This window comes from Spermophilus citellus (assembly GCF_964194105.1).
Source record: "Spermophilus citellus genome assembly, chromosome: 2".
Taxonomy (NCBI): Eukaryota; Metazoa; Chordata; class Mammalia; order Rodentia; family Sciuridae; genus Spermophilus; species Spermophilus citellus.
The window spans coordinates 34,548,711-34,569,200 of record NC_138183.1 but is presented as its reverse complement, the minus strand read 5'-3'; the positions used below and the strand labels follow the sequence as shown (position 1 = coordinate 34,569,200).

Sequence of the window (20,490 nt, the reverse complement as noted above, 5' to 3'; positions counted from 1 at the left end):
CATAAAAATAGAAGGGAGACCAGTAGAAGAAAGGAACCAGGAAGAGGGAAAAAAGGTGGGGAAAGGGAAATACTGAGGAACAATATTGAACAAACTAAATTATTCTATTGTGTGTATGTGCTAATATGTAACCATGAATTCCACTGTATGTATATTTACAATGTACTAATAAAAATATGGAAAAAGTAAATGCCTATGTTTAAAAAGAAATTCATGATATTATGCATTCCTCAAAAGAACACAGAACTGTACAACACAGAATGAACCCTAACCTCAAATATAGGTTTCAGTTAATAATAATGCGCCAACATTAGTTCGTTAATTGTAACAAATGTATCACTCCAGTGTAATATGTTAATAACAGGGTGAACTGTTTGGAGGGAAAGGAGAATATATAAATTCTCTATTTTATCTCTTTAATTTATCTATAAGCCTAAAACTATTCTAAAAACAAAATATTAAAAGAATAATATATCAAACCAATAACCTGGAAAGGAGTGTGATTCAGCACTAGTCTTTGCCTAGCATGCACAAGGCCCTGGGTTTGATACCCAGCACTGAAAAAGAAAAACATCCATTCATTTAGATCAATAACAAATTGCCTGCCGCAGTCTTGGCTGGGCACAGAATCACGAGCCACCACACAGCTTTGTAGATTCAAACAGCAATTCTTTATTCCCGAACTCACACCGGCCTCCACACACGTTCTGGGGCAATCCCAGTTCTGCTGCCACCCAATTCACCTCCTCCACAAGGCTTTCTTCCCAAGGTGCTCTCTGAATCTCACGAGAACTCAATGGGAGCTCAGGCAGCAGGAACGCCCTAATTCCAGCAGCAATAATCCTCAACATCGAACTTCCCTAAAATCCAAGGTCTTAAACTGGGAACGCCCTTAACCCAAGGACCGGGATACTTCCTCAAACCTGATCAGCTCTAAACCCGGATCCGCCTTCCTTGAGCAAGGTCACCTTACATGCAATGTCAACAGCGAAATCATTAACATGGGGTACTCTAGCAAGGAAATTTTGATGCGTCATTTCTACTTGGTAATGGCCCTTAGCAATTGCCAACTTAAAAAATTAGAAAAATCAGGAGACTGAGGCAGGAGGAATCCAAGTTTAAAGCCAGCCTGGACAAGTTAGTGAGACCTATAGCAAAATAAAATTTTAAAATGCTGGGGATGGGAGCTACACATGGTGGCACATGCCTGTAATCCCAGCAACTAGGAGACTGAGGCAGGAGGAATGCAAGTTTGAGATCAACCTCCACAATTTAGCCAGGTCCTAAGGACTTAGACAGACCCTGTCTCAAAACAAAACATAAAATGTGGAGGTTGATCTCAAACTTGCTGGTAGAGCACTTGCCAATCAGGCGTGAAGCCTTGGGTTTAATCCCACACATGGCAAGCAAAAAGGAAAAGAAAGACAAAGAAAGAAAAAGAAAAAGATTAGAAACCAGAAAAAAGAAACTAAACTCAAAGCAAGTAGAAGGAAGGAAATAATAAAGATTAGAGTGGAAACAAATGAAGTAAAGAATATAAAAATAAGGGAATAAATGAAACCAAATGTTGGTTCTTTTAAAAGATCAACAAAAATTATAAACCTTTAGCTAGACTAAGAGAAAAAAATAAAAAGGATTCCAATGACTAAAATCACAAATGAAAGAGAAACATTACTCAATCTTATAGAAATCAAAGGAACATTATTAAAAAATCTTATAGCAATAAATCAGATACCTAGATGAAATGGACAAATTTCAAGAAAGACTGAGAGTATCAAAACTGACTCAAGAAGAAATTAAAAACTGAATAGTCCTATTATAAGAAATTAACAAAAAACTTCCTGTAAAAAATGCTAAGACCCAGAATGGAGTCACTGGTGAGTTCTACCAAACATTTAAAGAATAAATAACACCAACACTTGATAAATCCTTCCAATAAAAATAAAAAGGGAGGGAACACTTCACAACTTATTCTGAGGCCAGCATTATCCTGATACCAAATCAGACAAAGATATCACGAGGAAACCCAATTCCCCTTATAAATATAGATGCAAAATCCTCAACAAAAATGCTAGTAAACTGAATCTAACAACTTATAAAATGATTATAAACCATGATCAAGTGGAATTTATCCCAGGAAAATAAGGGTGGTACATGAAAATCAATCAATGTAAGCCAGCATGGGCACATGCCTACAGTCCCAGGTACTCAGAAGGCTGAAGCAGGATGATCACTTGAGTCCAGGAGTTCAGGGCCAGTCTGGACAACATAGTGAGACCCCTCCTATCTCTCTCTCTTTTTTTAAATCAATTGATGTAACACACCATATTCATAAAAGACAAAAACTGTATAATCAATTTAATATAAGCAGAGAAAGCATTTGACAAGATGTAATCCCATGATAAAAACACTCCACAAAGAATAGGATGGAACTTCCTCAACTGGAAAAAGGACATGTAAGGAAAACGCTCACTGCTAACATCATACTTAATGGTGAAGGCCAAATGGTTTACCTGAGATCAGAACAAGAATGTGCAATCTTTCTCCCTAGCATTCCATATTGTATTGGAGGTTATAGCCAGAGCAAGTAGGAAAGAAATGCAGATAATAGATAACCAAACTGGAAAAAAAAAAAGTAAAAACTATCTCTATTTGCAGATGACATGATGATCCTACATACAGAAAAATACTAAAAATACTAAAAATGTCACTGAACTATTAGAACCAATAAATGAGTTCATTAAAGTTAAGTGATGCAGCCAGGCATGGTGGCACATACCTGTAATCCCAGTGTCTGGGGAGGCTGAGGCAGGAGGATCGTGAGTTCAAAGCCAGCCTCAGCAATTTAGTGAGGCTCTAAGCAACTCTGTGAGACCCTGTCTCTAAATAAAATACAAAATAGGGCTAGGGATGTGGCTCAGTGGTCCAGTGCCCCTGTGTTCAATTCCCAGTACCCCCCCCAAAAAAAGTTATGTGATGCAAGATCAATATACAAAAATTCTTTATGCTAGTAATGAACAATTAAAATAAAAATAAGTAAGCAAGTCCATTTATAACAACATCAAAAAAAGAACATTTGGAAATAAATTAACAAAAGAATTGTAGAACTTGCCACTAAAACCCACAAAACCTTGTTGAAATAAATTAAAGACCTAAGTAACAGAAAGACATTCCAGACTTATAGATCAGAAGACTTAATGTTACTAAGATAGTGATACTGCCCAAACTGATCAACAAATCCAGCACTATATAAAAAACCTTTCTTTTTTTTTTTAAACAGAACTTGACAAACTGATCTTAAAATTCATATGAGAGCTGAGGGCAGTGGTGCACACCTGCAATCCTAGTGGCTTGGGAGGCTGAGACAGGAGGATCATGAGTACAAAGCCAGCCTCAGAAACTTAGGGAGGCCCTAAGCAACTCAGTGAGACCCTGTCTCTCTATAAATAAAGGACTGCAAATCTGGCTCAGTGGTTAAGCACCCCTGGGTTCAATACCTGCTACCAAAAAAAAAAAAAAAATGGCCTTAGTGATTTTGATTTAGGGAAATATTTCTCAAATAAGGCACAAAAGGCACCAACTCTAAAATAAAATTCAATAAGTTGGACTTCATCAAAATTTACATTTGCTCTTCAAAAGTCATTTTTTACAAAAATGAAAAGTCGGGCTGGGGATGTGGCTCAAGCGGTAGAGTGCTCGCCTGGCATGCATGCGGCCCGGGTTCGATCCTCAGCACCACATATGAACAAAGATGTTGTGTCCGCCGAGAAATAAAAAATAAATATTTTAAAATATTTTAAAAGTCAATCCACCATCTTTCTGGAAGAAAATATTTGCAAAACTTATACTTAACAAAGGACTGGTATCAAGAATTGAAGAATTCTAACAACTCAAGAAGAAAACAACCCAATTAAAAACAAAAATTTGGCAGAGGGGCTGGGGATGTGGCTCAAGTGGTAACGTGCTCACCTGGCATGTGCAGGGCACTGGGTTTGATCCTCAGCACCACATAAAAAAATAAAATAAAGATGTTGTGTCTACCAAAAACTGAAAAATAAATATAAAAAAAATTGGCAGATTTTCCCAAAGACATCTGGCTAAAGAAGGCATAACAGATGGAAAACATGAAAAAAAAAAAAAAACCCTCAACACTATAGTAAACAGCTTCTAAGATGGTCCCTAGTGATTCCCTTTTCTTGCTATTCATACTGTTATCCCTTCTCCCACAGTAGAGACTGGACCTAGTGATTGTTTCCAACAAAAACAATGTGAATAAAAGTTAGGGAATGCAATTTCTGAGACTGAGCTATTGAAAGACTGGCTTCCACCTTGGGTTCTCTCAGGCTTTCCCTTTCAGGTCACCAGCCGCCCTGTTGTAAGAATACCTGGGCAGTCTATGGACAAGTCCACCTGACAAAGAAAGGAGGTCAGCCAATGACCATACCAGAAGGGAGCTGGCCTAGCCAGGCTTGAAATTACGCAGCCTTAGCCAACCAACTTGACTACAACCTTATGAAAGTCTCTAAACTTGCCACCCAGCTAAGCCACACCCAGATTCCTAATCCACAGAAACTGTGAGATAATAAATGTTTGTTGTTTTAGGTCAGTGATGTTGGGGTATTTTGCTACACAGCAATTGATAACATATTATTTGTTATGAGGGAAGTGCAAATTAAAGCTACAATGAGATACCACTATATACTAAAATGGGAAAAATTAAAAACTGAATGTGTAGAGTGTTGGTGAAGAGGTAGAGCAACTAGAACTCTCACAGATTACTAGTGGTAATTAAAGAAATTCAGTCAACTTGTGAAGACAATCCAGCAGATTCTTAAAAATTTAAGTAAACACCTACCATGTGACCCAGACAGTCCAGTCTTAGATATTTACCCAAGAGAAATGAAAGCATATGTCTGCACAAAGACTTATAAACAAAAATCTATAGCTGCTTTGTCTATATAGCTCCAAGGGGAAGTAAACCAAACATCCAGCAAGAGGTTAAAAGATAAACTGTGGTATATTCTTAGAATGGAATAGTACTTAGCAATAAAAAAGAAAACATATTGATGTCACAACATGGCTGAATGTCAAAAGAGTTAGGCTAAGTGAAAGTAGTAAGAGAAAAAAGGGCCACCCGCTATTTCACTATATAAAATTTTATTAAATGCAAAGTCATCTACAGTGACATTGAATAGATCAATGATTGCTTACAGATAATGAAGGGGAATGATTTTATCACAAAGGGGTGTAAGGAAACTTTTAGGTATGACAGATAATGTTAAGTATCTTGACTATGGTGAGCTGCAAGAAATACTTAGAGAGAATTTCTTTTTAGAGATAATTTCATAGCACTATATTAAGAAGTATAAAAATGCTTATGTCCCATAAATCTTACTCTTAGTCATTTGTCTTAAGAATACTTCAAAAGAAATTAAAAGTTCTTTATACAAACACATCCCTGGCAGCATCACCTATATCAAAGATACTGGAAATTACCTAATTGCCCAGATACCATGAAAGGGTTAGATCAACACTAAACAATTTCATTCACAATTACAGATGGGAAAAAAAGTGAGGAGCAACATGTAGCTCTGTTTACAAAATAATGCAAATGCACTGTGTACAAAGACCACAGAATTGTGCATACATTATGGTTCCACCTATGTAAACATACAAATTCTGTATATGTATAAGAACACAAAAGAAAAAACACAGAACAGAAAACCTAGTAGATGAATGACAGGTAATTGGCATGGGGGGGACTTTTTTCTTCTTGGTTTGTCTCCTGTAAAGTTACAATGTTTTCATAACAGTTTTTAAAAATGTCTTCTTGTTGGTTTTGGCTCCGTCTCCCAGCCCACGGATTAATGCAAGCCTTGGGTCTGACAGCTACAGCATCAGCATCTCATCATGGTCAGCCACAGGCCAATCAGCTTCCCTTCTGAGTCTTCTTCTAAGTCATTGATAAAATGCTGAGCATGTCCAGGGTGTGGTACGAAGGACACTCCCTTTTCTCTTCTTGGTAGAAATCTTCCACTTTTGTTCATTTGTTAGGTTGTTTCAATACCATAAATGACAAATTTGAGAAACCCTGGTGCCAAGGAAGAAGTACTAGGAGGTGGGTGGGCAAAGTGAATCTTATAAAAGAGGTAGAGCTGCTTACCTGAACTTGGAGAGTCTTGCTTACTCACTGGGTAAAGCAGATGTCAATTGTCTCTGGCCAGCAAATGCCCAGGCAGTGAAGTGCAGCCACAAACCAGATATAGGAATCTAGTAGGAAGTCTGTGACAGTGAGAGCTTTAAACGTGGAAGCAACAGAAGCCTGCTGATGCTTTTGGAGGGCAATGATGTGACTCCTTAGATAGTTAATTACTAGGTGCCTGCTTTGTGTAAGACAGGCTTATAGAGGACAGTTCAGCCGCCTGAGACACTGACCTCTACACAGTAGCTAACTAGTGGCATCTCCTAAGCTTTGTCAACTCCACCTCCTGGCCATTTCCAGAGAGATCTTTCCTCTCCTTCTGTCACTCTTCTCCATCCCCAGAACCATTGTATAAATTGAAGTCTTTCCTACAATGTCAAGCCACTGACCCAGAGCCAAGTTCCAGCCATTCAGTGTCCCACTGGGGACAGTTTGGCCTGGCCAGGGCTCAGGGAATGCAGGGAGCCACACACAATGTCCATCCAGGTTGAGGCCTCCTAAAGGGACCCAAGGGCAATTTCTCACCTTTTTTCACTGCTGGATTATGTCCAAGCCCACTTTCCCTAACTAGTCCCATAGTGCCTGGGGTCCTCCCCCACCAGCCAGTAAACACAGTGAGCATGTGCATGGCCTCAGGACTGAAGACTCTGTGTCTGAACTCACCAAAGCTGGGATCAAGCCCAGCGCTGAAGCTTTCCTCACCCTCCTGCCAAAAGGTTGGGCCTGATCTGCCCAGGCAGAGGCCAGGGCTGCATACAGATCCAAGTCCCTAAGTTTCCAGAATACCAGGGATAGCAGCTGTCCCTAAAAGACCCTGTACCCCTACCCAGCAAGGCCAAGTTCTCCAAAATGTTCTTCCGAGACAACTATTTATCTCTAGGCCCCAGGAACATCCCAGGGTCCTTCACAGCTGAATCTAGGGCAGAAGGTGCTATTCTGATCTGAATTTCCCTCATGCCCTTTCATTATCCATGAGACTTCTGCTTCTGGGCTTTTTTGCTCCTTTGCCTGGATGGCCTATCTTTCCAGTCACCATGGCTTCCAGATCCAGTTCTCTGTGGGTTCTCCTGGATGAATCCCTAGTGCCCAGCTAATGATCTGCCTGATACATTATTGTATTTAATGTCTAAAGTGATTAAAACAATTGTGTACAGAGAATTGAAAAGTTGTGCTCCATTTGTGTATAATGAATTGAATTGCATTCTCCTATCATGTATAACTAATTAGAACAAATAAAAAATAAAGTGATTAAAACAGTGTACATAAGAGTTATGTGTGTGCAAGTTAATATTATTAGCCTTCACAACTCCTTTATGGCATTACTATCATCCCTAGTTTATAGATTGAAAATATAAGGCTCAGAGTAGAACAATGGCTGGCCCAAGGTTACACAGTTAGAAAGAGGCAGAGGCAGACACTAGCCCAAAACTGGGTAACTCTGAGTAACAGGCTGTCACAGGAGAGCTGCATTGTGCCCTGTGCTGATGATCTGGGTGGCAAACGACATGAAGCCACATATCCCAACCTGAGCCTGCAAAAGCCCAGACTCTCCCTTCCTCAGCTTAAATATCTCCTCTTACCGGGAGTCCTCCCTGATACCATAATGGGTCAAACACTCCCTCTTAGGGCTTGCCCCAGCTTGATTGGATTTTAGCTTTTGTCACATGTTCTGTTAGGGAATTATTCAATTGTGAGTGTCTGCAGTTCTCTGGGAGCTCCTTTAGAGTGGTGTCCTCAAACATTGGCCAAAAAGGAAGACCAAGGGGGAGAGGAGGTAGAAAGGGATGGAATTGTGTAGGGAAGGCCCTGAATGCCATGTCCCAGAAAGTGTGCTTGCTCTTGCCACTGGGATGATGAGGGCTTCTGGACAGCCAAGTGACCTGAGTTTGCACAGAGACAGAACGCTAGAGTGCCCTGAGAGAGTTGTCTGAAACCTTGGATATATTGAGAAAGCTGGTACCCTATAACCCTGGTCCCTCTCCTTCCCTGGCAGCTTATGCAAAGCTCAAGGAGCAGAGTGAGGGACAAGCACTTGAGCTGCAAGGACAAGGATCATGACTTCCAGCACACCCAGAGTCCTCCTAGGTGGATGTCTGTCTCTCCTGGCCTTGCCACTCTGCACCATCCTCCAGGAGAGAAGAGACTGATGTGGGCAAAGGGAACTGTCTGGAATGTACTGGCCAGCCCCTGCAGTCTCCCTTCAGGAGTGACTGGGTAGACACCCCAAAAGGGAAGACACCTGTAGGCATAATCCTAACAAAGGCTAACTGATAATGGTAAATCTGAGACAGACACACACTCCCAGGGAGAGCGACAGAGACAAAGACCTGGGTGGGGTGGAGGGACTAAAAAGCTAGGCACAAAGCGAAGCCTCACTGTGCCACGCCTGCCTCATACTGTGGGCGCCAAGTCAGGCAACCAGGGGTTGGGGTCCTCAGGACACCTACCAACGCCTCAATCCTTAGGCTTCTCCTAGGGCAAGCCTGAAACTAAGCTGCCCAGCGAGCCTCTTCCTTTGTGTCTGATGGTTGAAGTAGAATCCAGTCTAGAGCAACTCCCTTTTTAAGGCCGAGGAGTAATCATCGGCTCTTTAGACGTTGTATTGCAAACCTGAGACGACGGGCTTCCCAAAAAGCACATCTACAATCTTCCGGACACATTTGGGCTTCTGGGAGTCCCAGAGCCCTTCCCTACAAACCCGGAGGCCAGACATTCCCTGAGAGCAGATCCTACACCGAGGGTTCCAGAATCTAATCCGAGTGCACCTGGCAAAGGCTGAAAAAGGTAGAGTTCCTCTCTCTTGGTGCCACCTCCTCCCCAGGCCCCAGGTTGTCCCAACAGGGTCCACGGCCACATCCGACTCTTCCCTCCCTCAAAGTAAGCCAATGCGTTTGATGTCCTGTGCTCCTCCGTGGTCGGAAAGCTCACCTAACGCAGGGGAAAGCTTGGGGAGCTAACCTGGGGGCAGCGGGGGCTCCGCCTTACACCTGCCACCACTCCCGGTGCGCGGTCTGACACGTCCATGCGCTCTGGGGCAGTTTTTCTGCTTCCGACCAAGCTCTCCGACCAAGCGAACAGCCCGACTCTTGCGCTTTGGGACTTGAGCGCTCTGGGACCTGCGTGGGCAGCGCGCACAGAGGATTCGGGGCAGAAGTTGGGAGGGGGTTGAAACTCGAGGTGCTTCAACAGGGTTAACCCGGAGGCTGATGGCCGGGTCCAAGCAAACCCGAAGATGGGAGGCAAGGGGCTCCTTTTTTTCTGGGCTCCTTTTTCTCTCTCTTTTCCACTGTCCGTCCTGGGGCTGAAGATAATCCTTTTCGCAGTTTTAAGTAAACAAGCGGCGACAAAGCACTCCAAGCTACGTTACTTTCAGACCAAGCGCCGGGAGGTCCCCGCGAGAGCGGAAAGAGTCCACGCTGGCCCGGGGCCTCTGAGGCTCAAAATCCCAGCTAGGCCACAGAAAATGTTTGACTTAACCCGCTACCTATTCAACGAGGGGCATCTCATCTCGTCCCATCTTGGACAGGCTTGAATTTTTCCCTAGCAGCTTCTCTTCTTTGTTTTGACCCGAATATAAAACACGAAGAAAACGATCGCGGGTCGACCATGCATCCCGCCTCCTTCATTCCTCAGACTCGGTGAAAAAGAGGGGACAGATAAGAGATCCCTACTTCACAGAAGGGGAAACTGAGGCCTAAGAAGCGCTGAAGATGGTTCAAACTTCTGGGTGGGTCAGGAGTCTGGATTTGAAGCCCTCAGAACTCCGAGGTGCTGCGGACTAAAGTCCACAGTGGTCTGCTGGGTTGAGTGTGACATGGGCCACTTTGTTTTGCTCTAACGGTCACGGGGACTGGAGTGCCCTAAGATAATTCTAATAGAGATCATTGTGTTGCCTCTGTAAGAAGACTCTTGGGTCATATTTGCAAGTATCCTGCATATACTTTCTGTTGTATATATATGAAGGTAATACATATATATACAACAGAAAGTATTTGGATCAGAAAGTGGCCCAAGTTCAAAAATTAAGCACAAGCAAGGCTCAGAGAACCCGGGGGGGGGGGGGGGGGGAACAGAGATGCCAGGGGGCCAGGAGAGCCAGTCAGAAGACCTGTTTTGCTGTCTGCCCAATGACTTTAAGTAACTCTTCCTCAACTTGGGTGGGCCCAGTCTCCTTCCAGCTCTAATTTCCGCAAGCAGACCAGTTTGGTCACCTCTGCCTCCTTATGAAGGAGCTTTGGGGTCAAGGAAGGTGGAGGAATTTTCCACAACACTTTGAATCCCCGTTTTTATTTACAAACCTTTCAGGGAGTTTAAACCAGAAAAAAAGTAGTTGTTACAGAAGAGCTTCTAGCATCTTCTATAGAACCCCCTCAACACACACACACACACACACACACACACACACAAATGGCTTGAGTTGGTTCAGGTTTCTCCAAGGGGTGTCAGGAATACATGGGGCAGAATACTGGAGGGAATCAGATGGAAATTGTCTGGCCCACCAAGAGCCACAAAATCCCACCTCTGTTGGACTGGGAGAATGATTTCCAGGGGATGGGAATTCACCCTCCCTCATTGTCCAGTGTTTCTCAATAGTGTGGCCCCACAACATGAAGAGGGGAAGACTTAACCATGACCACCCCATCCCTACTCAAGAAACTAAGAAGAAAGTAAAGAGAAAAGGAAGGAAATGCCCTGGCACAGAGGAAATTTTTTACGTATGATTTTGATCCAAACGGGTAAACTCAAGATCCTTATACTCATCAAATCATGTATTCTCAATTTTACATCATGGAGTCAGAGAATCTTCAAAGTACAAAATTTAAAGTGTAATATTTGACTAAAACATTTATAGGATGGAATCTTAGGGGTCCTTTGTTCATGAAAATCATAGACTCATGATCTGGAGAATTCTCATCTCAGGCGGCTAGGTCTTGGTCTGGAGCAAAGGTGTAGCTGGTTAGCAACAAAGTTCAAGAGAGAGAGAGAAATCAGAATTCTAGAAAAATGAAACACTGAAGATTGGAAAATACTGAGACATGGAGGCATGCAGCCAATCACTGGAGCTCAAAAGTAGAGAATCATAAAGTCATGGGGCTGATCATGAAAGTATACAGAAATGAATATTAGAAAATCTACTATAATAAGATTATTTGAGCTACAAAACCATGGATCCAGCACTCACATTTTGGAATCAAGGAAGAAGAGTTGTGGATTTATAGGACCTAAAACTTCTGATTAGACATTCCTAGACAAGAATTCAAAATAAATAGCATATACTTTAGAGCTGAAAAAATATAACTAAAACTAGAGAAGCGGCAGCTCACAGTAGGCACAAAGTCATAGTTCTAGTATCTTAATATATAATCAATAGGCTTTTAGACTTTAACCAGGAGTTTAAAGTCACAAGAATACAACCATAGTCAAAGAACTTTACAGAATCACGAGGGAATAATCGTCCAGAATTTAAATTCTGGAAATCTAAATCTCAGAATCTTGGAAATACAGAAAATCAAAGAATCAGTATTAAAAGATTTCTATGGTACAATCCAGTTAAAGTAAAGGCTTTTCAAGAATTCTCCCTTTTGGAAAAAAACGAAACAGGACGAAACCTGGCTTTTCGATTCTTTTACTTCGAAAGAAGGAAGGTGGATGTTTTGTTTAGCGAGTGTAAAGCGCCCCTCTTCGTTCTTCCCAGCGCCTGTGCTAGGGAAGTCAAACAAAACGGTATAGATCACTTCCCACACTAGCTAGGGTCAGAGGAGCGAGGATCTGGACTTTTTGCCTCTTTCCTCCGAAGACGGCGGGGCCCGGGCAGAGCCTGCTCTCCACTCACTGAAGAACTCAACTAAAACCCCAAAGGCCTGTCACCCATTTCAGACTAGAAACCTCTACCTGGGATCTCCGGAGCTCCTGAGGCACTCTCCTCCGCTCGGCCTCGTACCCACAGCCCCCACGGGGAAGCTGCGTCCTAGCCAGAGCCTCCGGAGCCGGCTTCACCGTCCTGTAGATCCGCATTTGCCCTGAGGACCTGCGAGGAGGAAGGGACCGGCCCGATAATGGCCACAGGGTGCATCCGGTCGGCGCGGCCGCGCGGTGGTAAGTCCCAGGCTAGCACGGAGTCCTACCTTCAGGGGACGACAAGAAACTTCATTAGAAATCGGACACTCGCTGAGCAAAGGGGTCCCCTCTGCCCGCCTCTTCACGGGCCGACGTGCCTACCCGCAGTAGCACCCGCAAGTTGCACCCTCAACCCCGCTGCGGGAAGGGGCTGCTTGCTAGTTTGAGAGCACCTGAGTCCTCCCTGGCCCCGGGGGGACTAGAGAAGGCCGTAACTGCGAGAGGACAGGAGCCTAGTCTCCCTCCACTTTCCATCACCCAGAGAGAAGTCCCAAGCCCCTCAAAGACGATGGTCTTTCCCTAAATATCGGTAACAGAAGAACTCTTGCGATCCAAATCCTGGGTACAGTTGAGGAACCTAGGACTAAAAAATGGGAAAGGGTCTACCTCTGACACGCAGCTGGAAGCGCAGTCCTAATAGAGGCGCAAGTAGTGAAGTTGCGGTGGGACGGTAGCAAGTCACCTTCCCTTTCGGGTCTGGGAATCTCCGTCTGAAATACGTGACCCGAGTGGGCAGGACAGCCCACTCAGGGTTTAGAAATCACAATGAAAGACCTTGGGAGGCAGTTACTTGAAACTTCTCCCGTTCTGTCCTCCAGCCCACAATAACCAACCAACCCCCTCCCCAGGTCAGTTCTCACCCTCTCAGGACCGGAGAGTGAGGCGAGCTCTTCCTTTTACCCGCGAGTCCCAGCTCTTCACGGAGGTGGGAAAATCCGAAAGCGCTGAGTGCGGACACCTAGATATCCCTAGACTTTCATGACCTCAGTCTCCCGTTGGTGCTCTGATGGGGCCTGCCCTCGGCATCTCCAAGCGCCTTCCTTGCTCTGACGTTTGTGGGGCTCCGGCTGCGCCGCCACAACTATGCCTACCTAAGGAGGTGAGCCCGAGGCCCGCGGGGCGGGCAATCCGGGGGGCGGGCAGGTAACCGGCGCCGCCCCACGCTTGCAGCGGCCTTTAAGGAGAAGCCGGCGGAGGGAGGAGCTGATCGGGGTGTAAGCAAGGGAGCACCTCGCCAGCCTTCCTGAAGTTTGGATTCCAACACCGCGAAGGGGAGCTGTTGCCGGCCGCCCCCCGCCCTTGCCAGTGCCGCGACCTTACTGCCTGGACTCGCCTCTGCCGTAAGTACGGCCCGCCACCTGGGCCGTAGGGGCGCGGCATGCGCTGCCCGCGCCAGAAAGCCCCGCGCCGGCATTAACTGCCCTCGCTTCAGGCCTCCGAACCTGCAACCTCCTCTACGTTCACATCCCGACGGCTATCTTCGGACCAGCAGGGGTTCCAGACCAACTGCAGCGGCCCAAACCCCAGAACCACTTCCGGACCCCTTCACGGTCTGGCGCCAGCGTGCAAAGGACCCTTCGGGCCGGTGACCTGAGCCCAGTTCCGGTCCCCGCGCCGCCTCCTGGCCTTGAACCCCAGAACACGAGCTGAGTCGTAAGTGGTCAAGGCATTCGCGAGCCTCTGTCGGTACTGTGCTATCCTTGTGAGCCAAGGCACCCAGCCTCCAGCGCGCCCCAGTCCCGGCAGTTGTGCTCTCGGTGCCAGCCTGCGAGGTCTTCCAGAGCTCTCCACCGCGGGCCGTAGCTTCAGTTTCAGGGACCCCACGTCCGGAGTTCCCACCTCGGACCGGTCCCCACTCGGACCCTCGACAGCGACCCGCGGCGCAATCGCCTGGAGACGTGCGGAACGGCTGAGCCATGACCGCCGAGAGCGGGCCGCCGCCGCCACCGTCGCAGTCGGAGGCACTGGCTGCCGTGAAAGAGGAGCGCGGCGAGGCCGCCACGGCTGGGCCGGGGGTCCCCGCGGAGGCCGTGGGTCGCGGCGCGGGTGGGCGGCGGCGTAAACGCCCCCTGCAACGCGGGAAGCCGCCCTACAGCTACATCGCGCTCATTGCCATGGCCATCGCGCACGCGCCCGAGCGCCGCCTCACTCTGGGTGGCATCTATAAATTCATCACCGAACGCTTCCCTTTCTACCGTGACAATCCCAAAAAGTGGCAAAACAGCATCCGTCACAACCTCACGCTCAACGACTGCTTCCTCAAGATCCCGCGTGAGGCCGGCCGCCCGGGAAAGGGCAATTACTGGGCGCTGGACCCCAACGCCGAGGACATGTTTGAGAGCGGGAGCTTCCTGCGGCGCCGAAAGCGCTTCAAGCGCTCGGACCTCTCCACTTACCCGGCCTACATGCACGACGCGGCGGCTGCGGCAGCCGCAGCCGCCGCTGCCGCCGCTGCAGCCATCTTCCCGGGAGCGGTGCCCGCCGCACGCACGCCCTACCCGGGTGCGGTCTATGCGAGCTATGCACCGCCATCGCTCGCCGCGCCGCCTCCAGTCTACTACCCCTCCGCATCTCCGAGCCCTTGCCGTGTCTTCGGCCTGGTTCCTGAGCGACCGCTCAGCCCAGATCTGGGTCCCGCGCCGTCTGGGCCTGGCGGTTCCTGCGCTTTTGCCTCTGCAGGCGCTCCCGCCACTACCACCGGCTACCAGACCACCGGCTGCGCAGGGGCGCGGCCAGCCAACCCCTCCACCTACGCTGCTGCCTACACGGGTCCCGATGGCGCATACCCTCAAGCAGCCAGCAGTGCGCTCTTCGCTGCAGCTGGACGCCTGGCGGGACCCGCTTCGTCCCCGGCTGGTGGCAGCAGTGGCGGAGTCGAGACCACTGTGGACTTCTACGGGCGCACGTCGCCAGGCCAGTTCGGAGCTCTAGGGCCTTGCTACAATCCTGGCGGGCAACTGGGAGGGAGCAGTGGAGGGGCCTACCATGCCCGCCATGCCACCGCCTATCCTGGAGGGGTAGATCGGTTCGTGTCCGCCATGTGAGCCGACAATAGGGATGAAAACGAATAGATACTTTGGCTGTCTACACAAAATAAATATCCCCGTGACATGAGGACAGGACTAGAAAGAGGACCGAATTGGGACCCACGAGGAAGGTATCAAGAGTGCTGGAGAGGCTCAATCTCCTAGCACACCGTGTAAACACTGATTTGTTTTGTAAATGGGAGTTGAGGAGAGGCTGCCCACAGCTTTTGGATTAGCACAAGGGATCTTCAAGAGGGTGAAGCCCCAAAGAACAGGCCTTTCTGGCATTCTATCAGGGAGGGTCCATGGCAATATAGGATGGAGTTGGAGACAGCGCAGTGTCTACACCAGGATCCGAATCTTGGGGAGTCATATAGCTTCACCCTTTCCTGTGCTGCACAAAACAGGCTTTTTCACTTGGTTCGGCCTTTTGTACCTTTGACTACATTACTGCAATAACAGGCCAGGACAGCGCCTTTCTTCTGAAAGTAAGGACAAGTTTGAAAAAAAAAAAGTGGGTGTTTTTAGATCTGTTTTTAAATAGAAGAAATCTGCTCTGGTTGATCCAGCTGGTTTTCCCTGCCTCTGAGAACTTCAGACCACACTTAGCTCTCCAGTGAGACCCAGTTCCATTCCAAACCTTCAAACCTTTAGTCTCCCTGTTACACAACAGGGCTCTCCCAGTCCACTCCCCTCCCCCATATTAGACTTAAGAACACCATCAACTTGGATGCCACCCTGCATATTTGGCAGCATTGGTGGGCCACCCAGGGCCTCAGAGTAGCAATCCAAAGTCTAACCATCACTCAAGGAATTGATACAAATCATAGCAAGCACCTAAAGTCCCAGGACTAGCTCCAAGAAGCAATTATATCACAATTGTTGAATCTTTTGAGCGGGATGTGCTGGTCATCCCACAGCTATTACTGCCCTACCATAAATCTGATTTTCCAATGAGGCAAGTAGAAATACATTTGCCCATTATCCATGGCTTCTTTTCATAAAGCAGCCCTGGACCCAATGGGTACGCTAAAACGTTCAAAGAGATGAGAGGACTCAGGTAGTTGGTTGGTGATGCTCTCAATAGTTGGGGTTAGATCTCCCATTCCTGGCACCCTCTGCTCTGCCTCAGCAGCCTTCCCATGCAGAAAGCAAAAAGAACATTTAAACTGGATGGTCAACGAAGTGAGCTTTGAAAGAAACTGGATTTTTAACTTTGATGTCTTGTTTTTGTTTTGTTTTGTTTGTAAGCAACAGGCTCACCAAAATCAGAGGAAATCTAGCAACACTCCCACTTTTATCTCATAAATTTTTATTTGTGGGGGAGGACTTTCAACATTAAATATGTCAGAGATGTCACTCAAAGCTTTCAGATAAAACTAAGTGGTAAGATGGACTGTTTTTAATTAAAAAAAAAAAAAAGAAACAAACAAAACTTTGAGCACTAGTTCTGGCAAGAGAAACTAGGCCTCTTTCTGCAGAGTTAACTTGGTAGGAAAGGGTGGGGCCGTGAAGAAGGTTGTATGAACACTATTAATAATTTCTTTTTATTTGGGGGACTGTACCATTCGATTCTGTTCACAAAGAATATAGTTCAGTCTAGACAGGAATTTGTCTAAATCAGTGGTATCCAATAGAAATAGAATGCAAGTCATCGATGTAATTTTGAATTTCCTAGTAGCCGTATTAATAAAAGAAACAGGTGAGAATAATTTTAATAATATATTGTATTCAACCCAATATACCCAAAATATCATTTCAACATGTACTCAATATAAAAATTGTTGATATGCTTTACTCTTTTGTCATGCTATGTCTTCAAAAATTGGGATATATTTTCCACTGACAACTTGTCTAACTTTGAATTAGCCCCTTGTGGCTGAGGGCTACTGCTGTGGACAGTCTTTGCAGGCCTAAGTGTTGTTTCTTCCTGGTTTTGGTTTTAGTAAATGACCACTTGAAGGCAGGTGGCAGCTGGAGCACCCACCCAGCCCAGTGACCATGGAATCTCCAGGTTTGGGGCCTCCCTCCTCTTCTTGTGAACCTTTCCATGTATGAGATGCAAGGATTCTATGGGTGCAGTTCTACTGGCTCTCCCAGACATAGAGGTCAGGATGGCAGAAGCAGAAATTGAGAGTCTTCCACTTAGAGTTCTATCCTTGGCTGGGGAGAGCCTCCACACCAGAGCTGGAAAGAGCAGTTTTTGCACCTAGTTAGCAGGGAATTGAATGTCTCTGTTTCTGTGTTTGTTTTTTGATTACCAAATACAGTGCTTTGACAATGCCATTAACCTTAAGCCAGTCCCTTCTCTAGCATCCTCAAATGGGAATTTGCGTCTGCTACCTCAGAGGGACCTCCTGAAGTTAAAGGAGACAAGCGGGTGAGAAACGCTTTGCAAAGGAACGGACATAGACGTGCGGAAAGGCGTGTATGTATATATGTATATGTATGTGTGTGTATACACACACATACATATACATATATACATATATATGTATATACACATATATATGTCTGTGTGTCGCCGCGACACAAAACTCCTGGAGCTTCGCGATAGAGGCCCGGGAAAAGATGGAACTGGAAACCGCTTGGATGTCTTCGCCGCCCCCTCCCGCCAACTCCTTGTTGGTTTGGGCGACAGATGAGAGATTATGCCAATAGCAAAAATCATCCCCAGGCGAGAGAGGACTGACTGCGTGCAGCCAAGGGGCTAGGAGATGCACGAAGAGAGACAGCTTCTTCTGGGTCTCCTGCCGGCAGGCGACACCCAGACCTCGCACGCCACCCGGGCGGAGCATGAATGGGCACCGCGCAGGGACTGTGCTCCACCCGGACTGCAGCCCGTGTGACCCTAGGATCTTGAGACCATCGCACCGCAGCAGCAGCACCTTGGGACGTTCTAACTCTAGGAGTCCCCAAACCCGAGAAGGGAACTTCTGACACCCTCATCTGGGGAGCTCAGAGACTGGAGGTGCGTTTCTTTCCATCTTTACTTCCTTCCTATTTGGAGTTCAGAAAGCCAGTTCGCTCCTCTTCGGGCCTTGAACTCCAGCACCGTGTGCAGGCGCCCCGGGGGCTGTGGGTAATTAGATGCGTTCTTCCCTAATTGCCCAAGGCTCGTTAGAATTCGCCCCTGAGCTGTAACATTTTTTTCTTTCAAATTAACTTTGCTTTGCAATTATGCGTAGGAAACCAGCAACAAAAGCAGACTTGGCCCGAGGTCGTTTAGTACGAAACGGATTAGGGAGCCTTCTTCCCCGATTTAAGGAGGAAGATCCCCGAGGCCTGCGCTTTGAGGAAAGTGTCCCTACCGCTGAGGTGAAGGGGGGAGCAGGAAGCGGCTCCAGATGGATCGTGTTGGAAGCGGCGGTGACCCTCTTCAAGGCGGGGATTCGCGTTTCCAGAATAGTAAAGAGAACCTCTTTGAAGTAATTTTTGGACAGCTGGAGCTTGAACTCCACACCGAGGACATGAAGTTGCCTTATGCGGTTACAGTTTACCAAGCCCATTCATAAACATGATCTCATTTACTAAGAACTCCGTGAGAATTTTCTTTTATTAAAATTATTTTTTCTTATCATAAACCAGGGTGTGTTCATTGTTTTTTTTTTTTTGTTTGTTTGTTTATTTTTAATAAAATAAGAGAAAGGGAGCAGCGGAGAAGGAAAATAAAAGGGGGGTGGATAAAGGAACCCATAGTTTGTCCAGAGAAAGCACAGGTGACACTTCAGTATCTTTTCTGAATTTTGCTTGTTTTTTTGTTTTCCCTACACAGAGCCTGAGTCTTGACTTTGTTGCTGTATTGCCATGAGATTTTGAGTGCAGTTCCCTGGTGGACTGGGTAGGCCGCAGTTTCACCACAAATAAAATTAGGCACAAGTCCCTTTCACCCTCTGTTCTTTAACTCCTCTTGCTGTGGTCATTTTAATTCAGGAAGCACTTCTTCAAGAGCCAGGACAAGTTTAGTATGGGAGGGGAGCCCTCCCTGCTGTTTGTTGAGACTGGGGCCCAGCTTACTGAGCATCCCTTGGGAGCTTACTAGAAGAGCAGAATCTCAGGTCCCATCCTCAACCTACTAGACCAGGAACTATCTTTCAGTATCTCCTCAAGAGATACATAAGCCCTGGGCCAAAATGCAGAAAAAAAATGAAAGAATGTTTTGTTATTGAGAGCAGCAGCCTCGGTTTCTGGGTAGGAACCCTAACCAGCATCACAGCGCTACCTTGTGGCTCTGGCTGCAGAAAGAAGGCTGGGTTGCAAGGGGGCAGGGCTGCATGTCAACTTTTCCCTGAGTCTTGGAATTCTGGCCCTTTGAATGCATTTCACCTCAGGTTTCCAGCTGTACTGGTGACCGGGATAATGGCATTCAAGGAGAGTTATTTCAAAGTATCTTGGTGCTGGGGTGCCAGTTAGAGGCAGAGCAACTCCTGACTCCCAGCTGAGGCTCTTTGGAAACCTTGGGTTCAGGACTCTGTACAGTCATTTCCTCAACTGTGGAATAAACTTGACCCTGACCACTCAGGTCCAGCCCCAAGTTGGGGATAGCTTGACATTGGGACAGACAGACACACACACACAGGCACACATATTCATTCATATTCATATTCTCTCTTTCACCTTTCTTTGTAGGACATAATGGCCAGCAGAAAGGGACCCCTACCTCTGAGTCAGTCTGGGTCCAGGGATCCTCTATAGACAGCCCAAAGTTCTAGACGCCCTAAGAAATTCTCCCCTGACTCAAACACACACACCTTTCTAGAGAACTCAGGTTCCGGTACTCATCCAGTTCCTGGGAAGTGCTGACTCCTTGGTGGGGGTTGACATAACAAGATAACTGCGGGAAAATGTCCCTCATAAAAAGCAATGCAGATAGGGGCATGCTTTATGAAAGATAAAGCAAGGATTAGATTGGGGATGTACCATTCCCAGGACCACATTGGAACATTCGGGAGATTCAGGGCTTGTATTTCAGTGCTCATATGAATTGTCAATAATAGGAATAAACAGAAATGCCATGAATGTGTGTTCTATAGAGCCCAAGAAGGAGTACATGACTCGTTTGCCCACCACACAGTTATCAACGTCCAAGCTGGAATACAACCTATGCCTCCCCCAGAGGAGACTACATTTGATTATCATCTTAGAAAGGCACTTTGGAAGTAGCAGTCATCATTTGTGTGTCGTGGTAGTGACAGTAGGTGTTAGCATGAAGCTTGGGGGCTTCCCTGTTAGGTACCCCATCAAATGGGTGAGCAAACTGAGCTAATAGCTCAGAACTGCCTAGGCAGGAAAAGCAGTGAAGCTAGTGCTTCTCAAACCAACCCAAGCAGTGAATAAAATTTTAAAAATCAGGTAGACAGGCAG

General features: G+C 46.5%; 1 protein-coding gene across 1 annotated transcript; it reads left to right on the top strand.

Annotated features, from left to right (window-relative positions):
* Positions 1-14,016: 14,016 nt before the first annotated feature.
* On the top strand, positions 14,017-15,144 carry FOXE1 (forkhead box E1; the record flags this gene model as incomplete). The annotated part of the gene is made up of 1 exon (XM_081281213.1): positions 14,017-15,144. One exon carries the CDS (start codon positions 14,017-14,019, stop codon positions 15,142-15,144), a length of 1,128 nt encoding a protein of 375 aa, XP_081137339.1.
* Between the last annotated feature and the right edge of the window lie 5,346 nt (positions 15,145-20,490).